Here is a 20,338-nt window from a genome sequence, read left to right on the forward strand (position 1 = left end):
AGCTTCCTCAGCCGCGCCTCATATGACTTGTTCTCTAGATCCTTCACCAACTTTGTTGCCCTTCTTCGGACACGCTCCAGCACCTCGATGTCCTTCTCATAGTGAAAGGCCCAAAACTGAACACAGTACTCGAGGTGCGGCCTCACCAATGCCGAGTACAGGGGCACTATCACCTCCCTGGTCCTGCTGGCCGCACTATTGCTCATACAAGCCAGGATGCCATTGACCCTCTTGGCCACCTAAGCACACTGCTGGCTCATGTTTAGGCAGCTGTCAACCAACACGCCCAGGTCCTTTTCTGCCAGGCAGCTCTCCAGCCGCTCCTGGCCAAGCCTGTAGCGTTGCATGGGGTTGTTGTGACTGAAGTGCCGGGCCCGGCACTGAGCCTTGTCGAATCTCATGCAGTTGGCCCCAGCCCATCGATCCAGCCTGTCCAGGTCCCTCTGTAGGGCCTTCCTATCCTCCAGCAGATGGACACTTCCACCCAACTTGGTGTCATCGGTAAACTGAGGTGCACTCAATCCCCTCCTCCAGATCATCAGTGAAGATATTGAACAGGACCAGCCCCAACACTGAGCCCTGGGGAACACCACTCATGACTGGCCGCCAGCTGAATTCAGAGTTTACCTTCCCAGAAGATTCTGGGTTAAATAACATCAGAGGGGCAAGAGTCCATATAGCAAAGAACTTTGTTAGTGTTTTTATGCCAGCAACACCAAACTCCTTTACACAGCCTTGGATGTGAAATCATGGATGTCCTGAACTCTGAATGATCTATGGCTGCTCAGCTAGATTTCCCATATGTGCTGCTTCCCTGTACTGAATAGTCCAGGCCATATTTTGTTTAGCATTGACTTGTGAGAAAAAAATCTTTCTCTGTATATGTATGTAAGAGGAAGACAGAGACAGAGGAACTGTGTATCGTCTTATATGTTACTAGTGTGTATTTAAACTGTTGAGAAAATGAGTCCTTTCCCCGAAAAATATTTGCATTTTCTATATATGTCTAGGGAATATGTATTTTAAATTGGATCAAGGTAAACTCTAGGCTGAGCTCAACCACCTCAATACACTCTAGTGCCAGCTGCAGCAACGTTGGTTAGTTGAGCCCTCAAGCACCTGAACCTTTCTGTAACTGCAGCTGGAAGTCAGGTGAGGTAGCACAGGGCATGCCACGTGGCACCAGCCCGCCCTGGCAGGCAAATGCAGAGCACCCTGTCATCTCTGTGGCTAGTATAATGTAGGGAGTTCTGACTCAATTTTTATTTGCATATAATGTAATGCCAAACGTCTCATCAGTGCTCTACCAACATTTAAACCAGTGCATACAAGTTTGTACTCTCCTGCTGGGTTCAGTCTGACTTACACAATTTCAGAGACATTGAGCAGCAGACTGTAAGTACATGCAGCATCTTGCTGATGGAAAACAAACTCAGCTTTAATATGAAGCAGTCAAATCAGTAGGCAAATACACTGGGTTTCAACATGTTCTTGATATTTCTAAATATGAAATATATAGGGAAATAAAAATGTCTAGCACTTTCTGGGCAGGGCAGCATAAGCTCTAAATAAAGAGGCACTGAACATTGCTGCTCATACACTGAAAGCATATCTGTGACTGCTGTGTGGTACATAAACACCCAGCTTAATGCTAAACCTGAATCAACTGGATTATTAATAACAGGACAACTGGGTCAGCAGTGTACTGAGTGTAGACTGATTTTTTTTTTTCCTGGGTAAGTTTGCAGCCTGCCCTAAGCTTTCTGCAGTTGTAACTAGACTGCTATTAAACAGGAGTTAGGTGATATAAAGCTTATGCAAATAATTGCTGCACTATAGTTATTGAAATACCAAGGTGCTCTAGATTTGTATTATTTAGATCGATCAAGGAGAATGCTGAGGCTTATATCTGGATTCAGGGGCCTAAGCTTCCTGATTTGGTCTCAAAAAGTAGAAATTTTGTAAAATGTGCTCTTCTTGAGAGACGCCTACCATACTGGATGAAATCCTTAAAAAATGTGCAGTTTCTGTTGTATCTTTATCTAAAGGGAAAATAAACCCCTTTTAGATTAGAACTTGATACAAAACAAGAGAGAGAGGTTTTTGGTGCACTCAGAGGTGTGATGTTAGTAAGCTGTATAGCCAGCCTTGCCAGCTGCCTCTTTCTGCATCAGCCGCTTGATAAAGAGCCAGCTCTGATTGATTGATGTATTGCAATATTGAGTACTACATCCTCACTACTTCTAGGCACCTAAACCAGTTAATGAACTTGATACCAGGGTGGTAGCTAGTTCTTTTGTGCTTGTGTAAAGGTTTAGATGCTGAAGCATTAGATTAAAGTGTGCACACTGCATGAGATGCTCACTCAAAGTAGGCAAAGTCAGGCTCCTTTTCATGGCTTAAGTACCTTATTATGGCCTGGAGAAAGGATTTACAGACTGAAACACTTTTCGGAAGGTTAGTCCTAAGGTTGGTCCTAAGTACTTTTCTCTCAGTATATGGATGACGATATCCTTTTACCAGTGCTCTGGATTCTTGTCTTTTTAATTCCTAAGCAGATTGGTGGTCACGTTTTCTTCCTCTCTAAGAGCTCTCCAGCTAGTAGGCTGCAGCACATTCAATTATGTACAGCAGGAACTAAAATTGTTTTGGAAACTTTTTTTCTAGAAATATGGCATCAGAAGATTTGAGATATCCTCCCATCCCCACCCCCCACAGCTATGCTGTAGATAAGGAGAGATTTTGAAGATCTGCTTTTGTTCTAAGCATGGAAAGGGGGATTTAGTCTTTCTATTCCTAATTGTTTAACTGTATTTTCAACATAAATCATGCTCTGTTCTTGATTTATAATATGAAACACGCTCAACTTTTTTTATCTAAAATACTTCAGAATTTTTATCTTTAAAGTCTTTCTTGTTGTTATACAGCAACAAGACCATGCACAAGATGTAATGATTCTAAATCAACATTTTCTTTGAGTGTTGTGCATTGAAACTTAGCTTATTTTCCATTACTTGTCTTTCTCCAACAAGACGAAAATTCTTATAAAACAGAACAATTGTAATAGTATTCTGACAAGTCCAGTTTATATGGTACATTGTCACAAAAGAATACCTAAGAAGATGCAGAATGGCTAGACAAACCTACAAATATGCTTTAGAAGCTCCTTGCAGGAGCCAGAACAACATACTATTAAAACTCCAAATACATATTCAATATGTGTGGTTTTAAAGAAAACTTTATAAATATGCAAATTTAAGATAAACAAATACAGAATAAAATGCACTAAGAAACTGATATGTAGACAAAGGTTTATTTACACCATACAACATTTTAAATATTTTATACACAGCTGCAGCAGAGAAAGCTACTCTGAGCTTTCCAGAGAAAACTGCAATAATAAAGATGTGAAATATATTATTCATATAAAAGTGAGATTATTACTTTATTGCATTTAAAGCAATGAAGAATGTAGCTCAACAGACATTCATTTAATGACAAAAACTTTGCTTTTATATTATAAAGTAAAAAGTGTAGTAATGGCCAAACAGACTGTTATAAACTTTAAAAACTGCATAAATATATACATTGTGCTTCATGGTGAAGTTTTTTGAAAACTAAACCAAATGAAGCTGTTACAACATGAATCGTTGCTTGAGGTTTATCTATAAAGATTACCTTACAAATCCATTCCACGGGTACTTACAACACACGATGGTAAGAATTGTACACCTGGTTCTCCACTAGCCGCACTAGTGGGAATATACTGTACGAAAAAAACCACTGACATTTGGCACAGGAAGAGCCTGACATAAAGTAGTCACAATGTTCAGACAGGAGCGTCAGGATTCCCAAAGTCTCTTTATTGTCAGTGCAATGAATTATTTTTGTTTTGTTTTGATCAGTTTGTTTTTGTTTTTGTTAAACTTCTGTTTGAAAGTCACCTTCTTGCACATCTAAAGGCAAGTTCAGACACTTCTCCCATTCTGCTGGTCTGAGTTCTAAAGCATCTTTTGCCTCTGTGTCTAATACGTTTATCGTTGTATAGTGTTGGTAGTCGCCTGTGGTTTTGAAACTGTCCCATGGAGCTTTGTTCGTCGCTGAGTTCTCCTGAAGACCAGAGAAGAAAGAAGAATTAAAAACAAGGATGAAATAATGTGTTTTCTGTTTATAAGGCTGATTGCTAATGTGCTGTCATGAGACAGAGAAGCCAGGGAGTGGAAATGACTTTGCAGGGAGCCAGGCTGGCGGGTGTTCAGCACCGTTGCGACTCTTTCTCTGTGAACAATCAACACTTTGGCAGGCTCCTCACCCGAGCTGCCAGCTAAGCCCCTTCTTTCACAAGAACCAATGTACATGAGGAATGGCCGAGTGATCCAGTACCAATAGCCATCTTTTTAATAGCAATTGTGTAGAAAAGTGGGAGAAGAGAAGGGAAGGTAACTGAGAAGAGCTTGCTGCCTGAAATACAGTGTGGTTTGAAACAGAGATTGCCAGCTGGATTTTAAATTGGGGCAAGTGCATGACAGAATGATGGAAACCTGGTCCTTGAAAATGCTGTGAGAGCTACCTTGCTTTACAGGCTGATGAGCTCATGTATATTAGGATTAACAGGCTGCAAGCTGGTTATTTTCTACTGAATGAATTTTTTTTTTGAATGCTAAGTTTTACAGGGTAAAGGAGATTATGGACTAAGACCAATTTAATTAGTGATTTCTGCTGTAACATGTTGGGTGGGACTTAGTTGATAAAACCTAACATTTTTGCACCATTTTAGATGCCTTTGGATTTTCTGCCTGATCTCCAACTATCTTTCATGAGAGATGGAGGTCTCCTTTGAGTCCTGTGTCATCACTGCCTGTACCATGCTGTAGACTGACACCTGAGACTGTCTAAAATAGCCTGAGATGCCTATATTTAGGTACCTGGATCACTCTCTGACTGTCTTATAGATAGACCATTCCTCTAGGCAGCTTTTATTAGCAGACCTTTCAAAAACATAGCACTGATGCAAAACAGAGTAAACACAACTCTTCCACTGAGATTCCCTTTGAGATTTTGAATTAATTCAAGCTTTACGTGGACAGCAAATCTCAAATAGGGAGGCGGATGCAAACTTTACATGTCAGCAAATCTCAGAAGGGAGAGTGAGCAAGAGCTGGGTGCAAAATAACACATATCACAGCTAAAGGTTCATCAAAGAATCAGGGCCAAATTTCTGCTGGATTAAGATGATGTAAATGATGTAAATCCATTGGCCTCACATCTGCTTAATACCTCTTCTTCATGTCTGAAAGCAGCTCTTCTGAAAAAGTTATAGAATACAATGATTCTAGCTCAGTTCCATTTAATATACAACTTTCACATTATAAAATTATATATAAAATTATTACTAATCATAATATTACTGATAATATGTCACACTAAATTAGCTATTTTAATTAGGCAGAATCAACTATTTCCTTGCTCTCATTATCAGATGTAGTCAGGGTGTTATGCATGTGTGTATAAATTTGAATTATGATGATAGGAGAGTCAACTCAGGATGATTTAATTTTTGCTTTTCCCATGGTAAATATTTATAAACCTATTATGGAAAAGACAAGGCATTACAGAGACCCTGTGTGCTTTCTGGACCATCTCACATATAGGTGAATCTAGCTGAACTTGTTTGTAATAACTAATTTAATATCTGCTTGCCTGGCTAGAGGAAAAGCCCTACTGGCCAAATTACATTACTGAGCTGCTTTGTCTATATAAAGTCCTTTAGACTTGGTAGACACATACAGATTTGAAATGTGTTCCCCGCAGCTCAATTACTTGTCATCTATAATGATGTCAGTGAGTTATGGTCTAGTTGTAAAACCTAAAGAGTCTCATCATAGGTTAGATTACTGAAAATATTTTTTTTCTAATTCCTGAGGCTATCTAAAGGTAGCACAGAGTGAGGTCTTCTCGGAAATATACTGAATTCAAAGGACTCTTGTTTCATTCTTGTTGTTAAGGATCCATCATAATTTAAATATCTAAGAAGGAAAACTTACCATACTGCCTGATTTTGGTACATCCCGAAATCTGTCCAGCGTCTGAAATTTCTGATTTAACTCTTGAAACAATTCCATGTGCCTCTTTCTTGTATGCATGACCTTCTGCAAAATGGAACATAATTGCTTATATTTATAATTGAATCTGGGCTTTTTTAAGAGAAGCATTATTTTCCCCAACATAATAAAGTAAATTGAATTTGGCAGGGCCATCTTGTCCCTATAGACTTGACCAACGGAAGTGAATTGCACTGATCCTTCTCTCTGCTCTGTTTAGTGTTCTTCCTGTGTACAAGAGAGTGTTTTCACCCCACATTTATGGAGTTGCTGAAATTAAGGGACCCTGTTTTTGTGCTAACATAGAAGTATTTTGAAAGTGATGGCAGTTTTGCAGAAGGATATTTCTCTTGCACATAGGAATATTTTCTAGAATTTCTGTTTTCAGCATGGATGCTGATATTTTAATTTCTATACAGTTTGTAATGGTCCCTATTGGAATAATTTTCATGAGAACACTGAATTCAGAAATCTTGGCCCAAAATGGAAAAGCCCCAAATGTTATATCTTTTTAATTAGACACCTTGTCATTCAGATCATCATAAAATGCAGTTGAAATGGCATTCATATTAAGAAAAGTAGGCACAGTTTTTCAATTTTGCTTGCTTTCTTATGTCATGGACTGAGCAATTGGAAACCACCTTCCCTTTAGCCGATGCACAGGGCACTTTTCCACAAAAACTAATTATATGGCACTCCTGTGCAAGAGGTGGGGACCCCAAACAACCCCCACAGTTGGAGGAGCCTTCGGCCATGTATCTGCCTTGGCAGCTACATGGAGAGTGAAGCCTGTTTTCAAGCATAGACTGTCAAGCATACCATCTGTGTTGTTTCCAAACAAGTTTGTGCTCAGGTATGGATTCAGACTGGCCTCTGGAGCAAAGCCAAAGGCTGTTTACTGTTCAGCCAATCTCATGGTTCTGTGGTCTGGGTGGACAGGGGACAGAAGGGACTGAGGATGCTTCACCTCAGTCCAACAGCAGATGGGCTCAGCTTGGCTTTTCTTAAGCTTTTGTAACTGCTTGAACTTGAGTTACAGCCAGGGCAGCAGCCAATAATGTTGACAGAAAAGGTGCAGGACACCAGCCTTTATGCACATCCACTAATTGTCAATCCTGATTTTCCCTGGCGTTGTACGTGACAAACCCTGCAAACTTACGTACACAGTGTCTGAGTGTGACCCTTCCCAGCAAGTAATGCTTCTGCCAAGTCTGGGTTAGTACCTTTTAAAATGGAGTGGCAGTATCTGACCCTCAAATAATGCTTTACCAATACCAATTTTAACTTTTATCTTTCATTTGCATTCTGTGTTTATAAATTTCATGAAATGTGGCTGCTCTCTTGAGCATGCATTTCTACCGCTATGCTGTAATAACCATATCATCCTTAATATAGCTACACTGTAGCCTGAGAACTTGTTTCACTTCTGAGAACAGGAAATTGGCAACATTATTCACAAAAGAGACACAAGATACAGCAGACAATTAAAGACCTATTAACTTAACAAGAGTTGTGGGGTGAATAAGGGAAACAATTTTGCAGGATTTGGTGAAGAAGAACTTGGAAAATGTAATTTAGCTAGAGATAGACGATCTAAATTTATGAGGGGAGTTTCACTTAAATGACTTCCTAGGGATTCTTTTAAGCTATTGCTGTTATGGTAGACAAGGATATGTAGCAAATTTCATATACATAGAATTTAAAAAAGAAAGGTTTGCCTCAAAGATTATTATTGGCTGAAATAAGGAGACATGCTCGCAAGAATAAAACAGATTTGGTGGGTTAAAATGCTGGCTCTAAAAGCAGGAAACAGCAGATGACTGAGAAACAAGTATCTCTAGTTGGAAACTTTTTAATAAAAGGCCAGGAATACAGAGAATGCTGCTTTCTGATATTTTTCTGAATTGTGTACCCAAGAATTTGTTAAATAGCAAATATGAATAATGCAAATGTCTTTCTCAGTTCATTACATTATTCCTGAGGAGAAGCAGGTGGGAGGAGAAATTAAACACTTGCAGTGGGAAGTCTGCCAGAAAAAAAGCTTTAAATTTTATTCTTAATAGCAGAATAACTGGTATGCACATGTACCTATGGATCTTTTTGTTACTTTGTGTTTTCCTGGCTTCCATTCCATAATTCCTACCCACTGACACCTGCCCCTCTGTACTGCTTATAAAGAACGATCTGAACTGAAGGTCCAGTAACTTAAATTTCCAACGTTAACTCTTCTTTTCTAGACTTCTTTTAATTCCTTGTTAGAAAGCACCATCTTATCCCCTTTCTAGAAAATATGCTCTGTTGGGTAATGCTTTCTCTTTTGCTAGACAATAACTCACAAAGTATTTGTGAGGGTTTAATCTGTTTTCTGTATTAAATGTGGAAAACACAGCTTTATCAGTATTAGAAATGCATAAGTTCTATCAATACAGAGCTGGAGATCTTGACCAATATATACTAGGATGATTGTAGCAGCATCAGGACATGAACAGGATGAAAAATGAGCTTCTCATGCTGCCCTTTGAAAGCACACATTCTTTAAGTGCAGCTGGGGATTTGTCCATTAATGCTGCATCCCCTGCAGAAGCACCCGAGTTAGCCACCAGGCTACAGACACACATCTTCTTGTGGTCTTTCCTGCAGGCTCCATAACTCTTGTGCCTCACACCCTAAAGGGGGTCAGACTGAACTGACACCCTTTCCACATTTCTACTCCCACTCATAAGTAACATCAAGTGTGTGTTTTCAAAAGACTAAGCCTTACTCTGATGAGCATCTACTCTCAGAAGAGGATTCAGAATGTGGATGGCTATCGTCAAGATGGGAAGGACTTCAAACATAACTCTGTACCCAGCTCCATTTTTTATTTATGACAGGGTTTTAGCCGAACTCTAGCTCAAGCACAATGATTCTCATGAAGATTTGTGGTCAATCTTATGAATAACTAATAATAATAATAATAATGTCATTCAATTTGCCTTGGAGATTTTCTATATTGTCACAGGTAAAAATGCTCTCTCTCAAATATTGTATGAAACAGCTAAGTAAAAAGAACAGATGGGGGAATGCCTTCCCAGCCCTATAATGGAAACATGCTGTGTTTTCAAGATGTTATAGGTACGATCAGTTGCCAGACATAGGAACAAGAAAGGATTTTTCCCTGCAGGCATATTTTTTTTCACCTTTGTGTTCGAGACATGTCTTCAGGTTAGTAAGAGAATGATTTTAAACTTTTCTGTGAGTTTGTAATGTTATAATGAATAGCTGTTGCAGATGAAATTCTGAAAGAATGCAGCTCCAGCAATTAATGATCAATTTAGCATTATTGCTGCTGAAAGTCTACTGCTCTGTGGTAAAAAAAAAGAAGTCATTCTGGTATTCACACTTGTCCTGTGTATCCTTGCCCTCCTTCATGGGTGGAGCACAAAAAGAACCAGAGATGACTTGAATCCTGGGGACCATGCTAATAAGGCACTTTTCTGAATTATTTGGCATAAATGTTATTACCAGAGTAGATCAAATGAATGCCTCATAAAAAGGGGAGAGTGGGGTGGATGGCTGGGGAAATCCAGGAGTCAGGCCCTCATATAGAATTTAAAGGTAATTGTGATCTTGAATCCTAAAATGCATGTTGACACATTGACAGTTTCCCACAGCATTCTTCTGGAAAAATTGGCTGCTCATGGCTTGGACGGGTGTACACTTTGATGGGTAAAAAAGTGGCTGGATGGCCAGGCCCAAAGAGTTGTGGTGAGTGGAGTTAAATCCAGTTGGTGGCCAGTCACAAGTGGTGTTCCTCAGGGCTCAGCGTTGGGGCCAGTTCTGTTTAATATCTTTATCCCCCCCGGATGAGGGGATTGAGTGCACCCTCAGTAAGTTTGCAGACAACACCAAGTTGGGCAGGAGTGTTGATCTCCCTGAGGATAGGAAGGGTCTACAGAGGGATCTGGACAGGCTGGATCGATGGGCTGAGGCCAACTGTATGAGATTCAACAAGGCTCAGTGCTGGGTCCTGCACTTTGGTCAAAACAACCCCATGCAACGCTACAGGCTTGGCCAGGAGCGGCTGGAGAGCTGCCTGGCTGAAAAGGACCTGGGGGTGTTGGTTGACAGCCGCCTGAACATGAGCCAGCAGTGTGCTCAGGTGGCCAAGAAGGCCAATGGCATCCTGGCTTGTATCAGGAATAGTGTGGCCAGCAGGACTAGAGAAGTGATCATGCCCCTGTACTCGGCACTGGTGAGGCTGCACCTCGAGTACTCTGTTCAGTTTTGGGCCCCTCACTACAAGAAAGACATCGAGGTGCTGGAGCGTGTCCAAAGAAGGGCAATGAAGCTGATGAAGGATCTAGAGAACAATCCTTATGAGTAGCAGCTGAGGGAGCTGGGGTTGTTTAGCCTGGAGAAAAGGAGGCTGAGGGGGGACCTTATCGCTCTCTACAACCACGTGAAGGGAGGTTGTAGTGAGGTGCGTTATGGTCTCTTGTCCCAAGTGACAAGCAATAGGACAAGAGGAAATGGGCTCAAGTTGCATCAGGGGAGGTTTAGTTTGGATATTAGGAAAAATTTCAAGCATTGGAATTGTCAAGCATTGGAAGAGGCTGCCCAGGGAAGTGGTTGAGTCTCCATCCCTGGAGGTATTTAAAAAATGGGTAGATGTGGTGCTTAGGGACAAGGTTTAGTGGTGGACTTGGCAGTGCTAGGTTAGCAGTTGGACTTGATCATCTTAAAGGTCTTTTCCAACCTTAACAATTCTATGATTCTATGTCAATAATACTGTTTAACTCTCCTGTACGTTTTTGTAAGTGTCAGCACACACCTATTATAAAGTCCTCCTGGGAATTTCCACAGCATCTGTATTTCTGTTCAACATAATTAGAATGAATTTTATTTGATCTGACAGATAAGTATTAGTGCTGAGCCTTCATGAAAAAGCTACCTGTCCAGCTTTGGGGAAAATCAGAGCATAATGACTGGGGCTGGATAGCACTAAGCTGAGGTTACCACAGCCAGCAGCAGCAAAGATCCAAAATGCCCAGACCTATGAATTTTGGTCATGTTTTGGATATCGGACTGCATGAACGAGTCTAAACTAATCCTTGGTAATAGCAAGAGAAGAGCTGTAAAGGATGTTGACTGTTCATTTTAGCAAACTTCAAAGTTCAACTAGATTAGTCAGTGTTTTGCAAAATCTTATAGTGGACAGTATATTATGTAGCAGAAATACTTTCTTCCTACAGACTAAACCCAGTATGTTACAGTCTGTCTTCTTTTTTCTACACAAAGAGATAATTTAAGAATGTAATGGTAAGCTATTTAAAAAGGGAAAACAAGATACACGTGGCCTAGTTCTTGAGAACCTCCTCTCTAACCAACTTAAGATCTGTGATAAGGGCTGGCCAGCTTGGAAGTCATCATTTTCTCTCTCGCTTTCCTTCGACTGGAGACATAAGTTTTCTATAACACTACCTAGCACAGTCACAGGACTTTTATTATTTATAGTCCACTGCTCTTACAACTACACATGCATTTCTACAATTGGAGATAAGAAGGACAGAGAATACTTTATGGTGTTGAGTACAGTCATAGTCTGCCTATGTTCACACGACATAGCAGCTAGTGTTGAGCTTCATCCATGGCCTTCAGAAAAAAATGGCTTTTCTTGTGTTTCTTTGTTTTTACTTCAAATTGTCTATATTAAGGTGCATTGCATTGCAGCCCACTAGCACAGTCTTTTTTTTTTTTGCTTTTAAACTCTGAAACTGTGACTCTACAGTAGTAAGTCAGACACGTCTGAGACCATTCTCTGGCACCACCTAGCATGGAATGTTCTCCATGAATGCTACTAAATTCTCTTAGTCTCCAAAATAAGAAGTCCGCAACCAAATTGCCTGTTGTGAATGGTACCTAGGTTGTGCTGGTTTCCTAAGGGCATTTCAGGAACTGTTTGGAGAGACAAGGGTGGTCCAGACTAAGTGAAGATCATTCTAAAAATTCATCCATATAAAAATTGGCATTTTGGCACCCAGGAATATTCCCCCAAACGTCTAATTTAGTAAGACAGGCATAGCCTGAGGGTTTGTCTTGTATGGATATAGAAAGACGTGTGAGAGGTTGAGGGTGTAGAGACTACTGGGAGAGTGTTAAAAGGAAAAAGACAGAGGGAGCCAAGCTTGACACAGTTTTGTCCATACTGCATATTTAGCATTTGTTATCCTGAAAACCACATCCATAGCATTTGTTATCCTCAGAACTGTGGAAGGATGTTGTCTCAGAGAGTGCCAGCTGGCACTGGTCACAGATAAAGCAGAGAAAGTGTTAAACATTTAAGTAGTATGGCCAATCACTGTAGCTTGACCTCACCTTCAGTCTCTATTCTATTTTGCAGTCAAGCTGCTTTAAAGTATCAGAATAGCAGTGGTTTGGCCACACAACACTATCTCAATTCCCTTCATCAGTATGCTTTGTTGAGCGAAGGAGTCTGGGTGGCTCTTTGAACATTTTATGGCTTTTTTATTTTGCTGTACCTCAGGCAGACAGCTACACTATGTGGAAGAACACAGGAAAGCCCACAGGCTTAATCAGAGGAATCATAAGACAGGGATGTGAGATGGGGTTAGTCTGAGTCAGTACTTCTAAAACACAGCAGCAACTGGCACAGTATCATTGCCACTCTCACTTCTTCAGCAGTCACTCCTAATGGCCCCATCCTTCCCTTCTTACAAACAAATATCTTTTCCTGCATTATAATCATACTTCTAAAAATATTAGGCCATGGAGCAACAATGCTGCAAACAAGACAAGGAAAAGGTGTAAGTGTCTTAAATACACTATGTGAGTCAAAGGAAAATATGTAATGGGAGGCCTGATTCTTGACAGCAGAATGTGTACAGCATTGTTGGTGTTTATTTGGTGTTGGATTATGCTATCCTGAGTGGGTAAGAAGAATGTTTTAGTATCTGTTGCCACAGAGAATGTTCTCATTGTGAATGGCATGATATTTCTACCTTTCAATAAAGAACAGTAAAATTCAGAATTCTTTATATCATTCTAATTATAAAACTTCTGTTCATATTGCTTGCATTTAATTTTAGGATTGCTTGCTCATCAGAATTTTGTTGTTGATTCATGTCTTTCTTCTTTCTTTCTAGGTATTTATCCGAAAACATATTTAGGATAATATTTTCATTCTATTTTCCTTAAACTTACTATGAATCTTTGTCTGGTGCTTTATTTGAGATATTTCATGACTGCTTAAGGTAGCTATAGTCTCTGGGGGAAAACAACATAAGAGATTAAGGCGTGATGTTAAACTACAAGAAAACACAATCGGACACAGAAGGTCAGCATTTCAGCAAAGGCAGGTCACTGAAGCAAACCCTTCTCTCATTGCAAGGCTTTTATGACCACTGCTATAGCTGCATTTTGCTAGTTCTGCCTCTTTCTTTTCTACGGACTAGAATCTGAAATCTGAAAGTACACATGCTGTGCTTACAGCACAATTAATAAAAAATGCTTTTGTTTGCACATGCAAACAGAGAAGGTGATTTTTAAAGTTATGGTTGATATATACTGATCACTGGATGTTAAAGTTTAGCCTGAGATCTGTAGGTTCCATGCAAATATTATGATTGTTCAACTTCTCTGGAAACACACATAATGAATTATATCAAACTATTAACGTGCATGAACAGACAACCTATGCAAAAACCCAAAATCCATAAATTAATAGCATCCCCTTGAAAACTAACTAAAACTGCTGTATTGCCTCCAGTAGAGAGTAGAGAAAAAACTCTCAAATAAACAAAACTCTAAGACACTTAATCATCCTGACTGAGATAGAACAAAATGGTCATTAATTAACACAACCAAACCTTCTCATTCAATGGTGTCTTGGTCTGAAATTGTGGATATCCAACCTAAAGAACCTTACATGAACTTGATTTTTTATATAGCATGTGATCCATGAGCTTTGGTAACTGCAGCACTTCATCATTGAAAACTTGACACATTCATAATCACTATTTGGATGTGAAACTCATATGCCAGTAAATTAGTATTGAAGAAAGAGAGAACAAATGATTGAGAATCTCTTGAACAAAGCAACTTTCTGCAACAATGTGGCCTGTCCTACAGAAGTGTCACACTTTCTCAATAGATAGGTAGCAAGCAAAACAAAAAAAAAAACCAACAAAAAATAATAGATGAAAATGAGGAGGCAGAGAATTTGAAAACTGAAACCATGACGGTTAATATTGCAATATGACAGTTTGATCTCAGAATATTTCACAAACAAGTTGCACCAAAGTAGTTTTAATGAATTGCTCATCATGTTCTGTACAGTACCAATTGAACAACCCTATGACATCTACTATGTCAGAAGGCTAAAATCTACTAAATGAACACTTCACATTTACTTTTAGGAAAATTAATAATCAGGAATAATTCAGTAAAACTTACTTCAAAGTCAAGGTCCGAATAACGTGATTTTCTTCTCTATTAAGCAGTAAAAAAGAAAGAAAAAAGAGGTTGTATTAACAAGGGGACTATTCACCAAATCATATTAATGAGTCTAAATAACATTCTTGTTTTCCTATCTGATATATATTAGGTATTCTGTGAGAGGTTGTAGATTTTATCTTGATAATTTAAGATTAATGCATGACTTTGCATACACTTTATTAGACCAGTATCATATTCTTTTCTCAGAAATAAATCAGACTTTATTTCACCGGGATGCATACTGTGCATGTTATTTGCATGCAATTGAACCTGTTGGGGTATAAAATATATCTATTTCTATACTTTCTGTGGTATTTCCAAATTATCATCATATTTATGCTTTTTACACAGCTATCTATATGTATCTATGATTTAGATTTGTATAGGTATATAGAATTGTTTCTTTCCTACGTCAGGCTTACATTGGTACAACTCCATTGATTTTAATGGAATAACTGATAGCAAAATCAAGCCGAAGCCATTTATACTTTCCATAGCTTCAGCTTGTTTGTTTGCAATGACAATCTGGATGGAGAAAGCAATGATTTTTGTTTTACACTTATGACAAATCTGATTCAAAGCATCTAATATAAAGTAAGAATGATTTACTAGTGAAGTAAGCACTTGTATACAATGCAACAGAATATGATTGCTTAGATATATCACAAATAATTTAGCACAGAATTTTTTACAGATTCTAAAAGAAACCAATTATAAAGTCAAATTATATCAGAAAGAAGCAGAAATATTATAAAGAAGAGAGAAAAATATCTTTTTTCTCCTAAGATAGGCAATAGAATAGCTTGCAATAGATTAAAGAGATGTAGAAACAGCGGTTGGAAGAGCTGAAAAAAACAGTGCAAAGAACATGTGAATGGAAAGAAAAGATACATTCCCTTTCAGGAAGGAGCGTTAAAAGAAGGGAAAAGGACCCAAGAAAAGAAAAAGCCTTGCTGCTACAATTTAACCATAATTTTTGTGTTAGGATAGGATGGCTTTAAGTCATGGTGAATGAACCTTTTCAAATTGCACCTAATTTCTGCAGTGAGATACAAATCAAACCCATTAAGTCAAGATGAGTAATGTTACTGACTTCATTAGGCTTTGATTTTATTTGGTTTAACAAACATGCAGGTTTTAGTAAGCTGTTTTATCTTCTTGCAATTGAAAGAAATAATTTTACGAGTCTTTCAGTTTAGAAAGTGGAAAATGTTTGGTCTCTGAGCTCTTGATAATACCACTTTGTGACATATTGTCTGGTTTTGCAGTAAAATTTTGATGCTCCAATCCACAATAATATGAAGATCGCTGTAACACTGTCAACACTCTGATGCGTAAAGAGCTAGGAGGCAGTATAAAAAGAACAGTCTATAATGCAATTACAAGAACCAATAACAACAAGCTTTGAAGATGCTGTCTTTAATCAGCATGGCTTGATTTAACTTAACACACTTTAAAAAGAGTATTTAAAAAAATTGAACAATTCTGCAAAAATAAGTATAATGAAAACATGGAAACAACAAAGGTCTTGGAGGTAAGAAAAATATGAGGACATTATGCTCAAATTCTTAAAGTCGCTAAGTTCTTACTTCTCATTCATATTAAGGGGGCCATAGTACAAGTGCACTTTTGACATAGGCTTTCAATCTTCCACAGTAAATCAGAACCTGAAGAAATCTATGTATTTCTAATGAGGAAGGATCTATTTTTAAGGTGCAATTAGAGCACATCTGCCACTGTAAAGGCTCTGTGGTAACAAAAGAAGAAACATGCACAGCAGATAATGAGGTGAAGTTAACAGGAGTAGCTTTGGAAAATGCTTGAAAAAGCTACTTTTAAGTTACAGTTCAGTAATAAACCTGATATCATTGAACTGTCTGAGAACCCTAAGTGAAAACATGGAAAATTTAGGAAGAAATGTATAGTTTGCTAGATTTATAAAAGTGAAGCATTTATATGTTGCCTTAAGTCTGCTTGACCACAGTGAAAATATTCCTGGCATAGCTGGATTATTAGATTTTGCAGCCAGACAACTCTATCACTGTTTACATGGTAAAAAGATGTATCTAACAGACTGCAACATATTTAACTGTGCTATTGTCAGAAAGAGGGAACTATTGCAATTTTACTGTTAGATCACACCAGTTATGACCAAACAGGTCATACCACAGGTTTTTCTCAGTGAGGATTTTTCTAGGGCTTAACAAGAATCTCTCACAAACACATTTATTTTAAAATTATAGTAAAGAACATCTGTTCTGTGCTTGTGCTTCACTTTTTTCCGTGGCTGCATACAGTGAAATACAGCACAAGTGCTGTCAGAGCCTGTTCTAAGACATAAAAAGTACGTAACTGCCACAGGTCTGAACAGTAGCAGTGAAGTTCTGCAAGTTTCTGAAAAACAAAGGGTGCTGGTTATGAATGTGATCCTGCACCACTAAAATTCATCTGCAGTATTGTCACTGACACCACTAAGTACATGATCAGGTCCTCCTGACTACTACATCATTGCCTTGAAATGACTGCAGTGTTATTTTTTTGAGAGCAGGAACATATTCAGAAGCATGAAGTCACTGGGGATCTTGATTTATGAGGATGGAAGTTCTCCTTCGGTCCCAGTTGGAAGCTGTCATTTTACTAAATTCTTCTCCTAGTTTCTGTATGATATGCAACAAGCTTAAAACATGCAAATCAACACTTTAATTGTGATTGTATATATACTTTTTTTCTTAAGTGAAGTTTACTTCACTTTTGGCTGAGAAAAATGGGGTTTTCCACACTTATCTAAATGCTTTCAGAAATCAACCATCCAGCTCATTCTACAATTTAAATTCATGAAAGCCAGCAGCTGAGTGAAGTAGAGTAAGAAAAAAAAATCTCTTGCATCAAATGAGCTGCTGAATGGGTCACACCAGTATATTTCTTTTCCAAAAGCTGTTCCTTTTACCCACCTGCAAAACTGAGAATTATTTTAGCCAAAAAAAATATTAGACTGGAAGCTGGTGTTTTTTTCAAGGACCAGTTGGAGATCTGCTTGAGTGTTAATGTTAGTAGAGTATAAATAACGAATGACTGTAAAGGATAATATCTATGGTTTGCCTCATATAGTATTTTGTATTTGATGAGGTTCTGCAGTGATACTTCAGGAATGATACAGAGAACGGCAAGTATAAAGTGACATTTCTGTTGCAATACCCTCCCTAGTTCTTCAGTAGTTTAGGAATTTCCTTAGGAGGAGCTTACTCTGTTGAACTTAATAACACTTTTTTACATTATTCCATTAGTCTAATCATGTTTTAGAATTATTCCTAATTTTGACATCCAAAATGTGCTGAGGTAGTGAATTCCACAATATAAATATACATAATGTGACACAGGAAATCATGTTGTTTTTCCCTTTTTGTCATTTCATTTGATGTTCCTGTTTTTTATGTTATAGGAAATACGAATAATCATTCCTTATTCACTACTCAGTTGTCTGTTCTCCAAGCTGAAGAGCCCTAATGCTGGAGACCTGCAAGGGTAACTAATAAAGGGACTGCCTAAAAAGCTGCATGCAATTACTCAGCGTTGAGGAGTTAGCTGGGATAATTCTGAAAAAACTGACGGATATGGGTAACTAGTGAACTGCAATCCATGCACAGTTACAAATGCTACAAAAAAAAAGAGGTCAAGTCTCCATTTAAGCGGGAAAGGGTGTGAATAACCCTTTCTAAACAACTCCTGCGAGTTGCATTGGTGCTCTACACTGACAGAAGCCAAATCATGCCTATAAACTGGGGAAATTTCAGAGAAGAGCAGCAAAAAGTACTTTTAAAGAGTTAATAACACTGGATCAAGAGGAAAGGATAAAAGAGTGATACAGCATGTTTAAACTTTGGCTCTGGAAGAGGCAAACACAGAAGATTGTTCAGAAACCTTAGAAGGATATAAACACTGATAAACAAAGCTGGTGTGAGAAAAATCTGAGAAGTTGTAATTCAGAAAAAAATAGAAGAAAATAAAAGAAATTTCAGAGATGCTGTTGGGAATAAAGAAAGTTTATGTAACTATGAAATAATCTGCTAAGGGAAACAGTGGAAGCCCTTCAGTCTAGTCTTGAAAATGAAGTTTGATTATGTATTAGAGAAATACACTGTAGAAAATGTTCTTGCATTGACAGAAGAGATGACCTAACAAGGTTTTTTCCATCTCTGATTTCGACAGCTCTTTCATCTTAATTGATAAAATCCATTTTACAGCACCCCTGCCCCCCTACCCCTCCCATCCCCCACCCTGCTTCATGCCAGGACCAAAGTGAAACTCTGTGAAAAGAGGTCTGCAGTAGTAATTTATTTTAAATCAATTTTACTTTGTGGTAATCATGTATAGCTTCTCTATGTAATTCCAGAGCAACTTTAAACTCTGCTCACTGAGGGACAAAAATAGAATACTGAGGAATAATTTCCATATACCAGCATGCACTGATCCGCTGGCACCAGCAAAGAGCTGCTCTCACTAAATGACTAATAAAATCCCTCTCCATCTCTGTAAAACGACAAATGCCTGGTTTTCTCCTTATTCTAGTCTGCATTACACCACTACCTGATTAATTACATGAGATACTCCTGAAGATATATTGCATTGTGGAAAGTATAATTGAAACCAGAGATACCGTATTATAGTGAGGGCTATAACCATGCTTCCATTAATATAAAGCCTTATTATCAGCAGTTTATAATTCACTCTGAGATTAGATTTGACATACAAGATCTTAGGCTGGGGAGGGTTTTTTCCCTGAACAAAATTAAAGGAAAATCTTTTTTGTCCCTCAGAGATATGAAAGTGGAATGGGGATAGACAGTTTTGATCTAAAATGCCTCTTGTGTGTATATAACTGAACTCTTCTAAACTCTACACACATACACACACACACACACACACACACACACACACCCCGTTTCTGAATAGAAAATTATGTTGGCTATTAGTTCATAACAAACTAGATGTAAAGCAAGTAAATTTTCATGAAAAACTGGATTAGCTCTTTAATGTGGGAATTTTAAGTGTTTAAAATATGCTAGCAAATTTAGCACATCAACACACAGCACAAACATAACTTCAGAGATCTCAGTTTAAAACTGTTCTGGCAAATTATTCTGGTTTGCTGATCCCCTTTTTTATAGGGTAACCTGCATATGTATTTACTCAATCAACCAAACCCACTTCTTTTGTGTTTCTGAAGGCTTTGGGTGGAAATGTAGCATTTCTTAAATAGACAAGCAATTGAAAATATGTTTCTTAAGGATCATATGTATTTAAGATAGCTGCTTATACTATAAAGTCTGAAATATATGCTACACTTCATAATACTGACTAAAATTTCGGTTCTTTACATCTTCAGTTACTAGAATCAGCTCTGCCTGATTCTACCCCCACGCCTGTATGGTAACCTAAAAATAAGCTGCATCCATTTCTGAAGTCAGAGGAATCTGAGACCTACTCACTCAAGTGAAAGAAAGAGAGGGTTGTTATAGGGCTAGACTTCATTTCACCGAGAGTCACAAAATTGGCAAGAACTGTCTCCACAGATTATTGAAGAATGAAATGAGGAATGGGAGGGAGAGAAATCTGAGCAACAGAATCCCTGAAAATAAAAGCAATGTGGAAACATGATAAAGAGGAAATTCCTGTGGTGCTTGTCTCTCTATTTTTGTTCTCTCTCTCTCTCTCTCCATTTTACTTCTCATATCATAAATCAA

The 20,338-nt window shown here is 38.3% G+C and overlaps 1 protein-coding gene across 6 annotated transcripts in view; it reads right to left on the bottom strand.

Moving 5' to 3' along the window:
* Nucleotides 1-3,299: 3,299 nt before the first annotated feature.
* Nucleotides 3,300-20,338, bottom strand: part of ADGRB3 (adhesion G protein-coupled receptor B3) — a 465,784-nt gene continuing 448,745 nt past the window's right edge. For 5 of the 6 annotated variants that reach the window (XM_009475647.2, XM_087776085.1, XM_087776087.1 and 2 more), the window contains 3 exons: nucleotides 14,556-14,591; nucleotides 6,045-6,149; nucleotides 3,300-4,110 (listed from right to left, as the gene is read on the bottom strand). In XM_009475647.2, coding sequence (XP_009473922.1) covers nucleotides 3,922-4,110; nucleotides 6,045-6,149; nucleotides 14,556-14,591 — 330 coding nt within the window. In that variant the 3' untranslated portion in view covers nucleotides 3,300-3,921. The remainder of the gene's footprint in view (nucleotides 4,111-6,044; nucleotides 6,150-14,555; nucleotides 14,592-20,338) is intronic. The other variant, XM_087776086.1, reaches the window with a different exon arrangement.

The sequence above is a fragment of the Nipponia nippon genome, unplaced genomic scaffold, assembly GCF_047370975.1.
Source record: "Nipponia nippon isolate SJK-2023a ecotype South Korea unplaced genomic scaffold, ASM4737097v1 scaffold_4, whole genome shotgun sequence".
Taxonomy (NCBI): Eukaryota; Metazoa; Chordata; class Aves; order Pelecaniformes; family Threskiornithidae; genus Nipponia; species Nipponia nippon.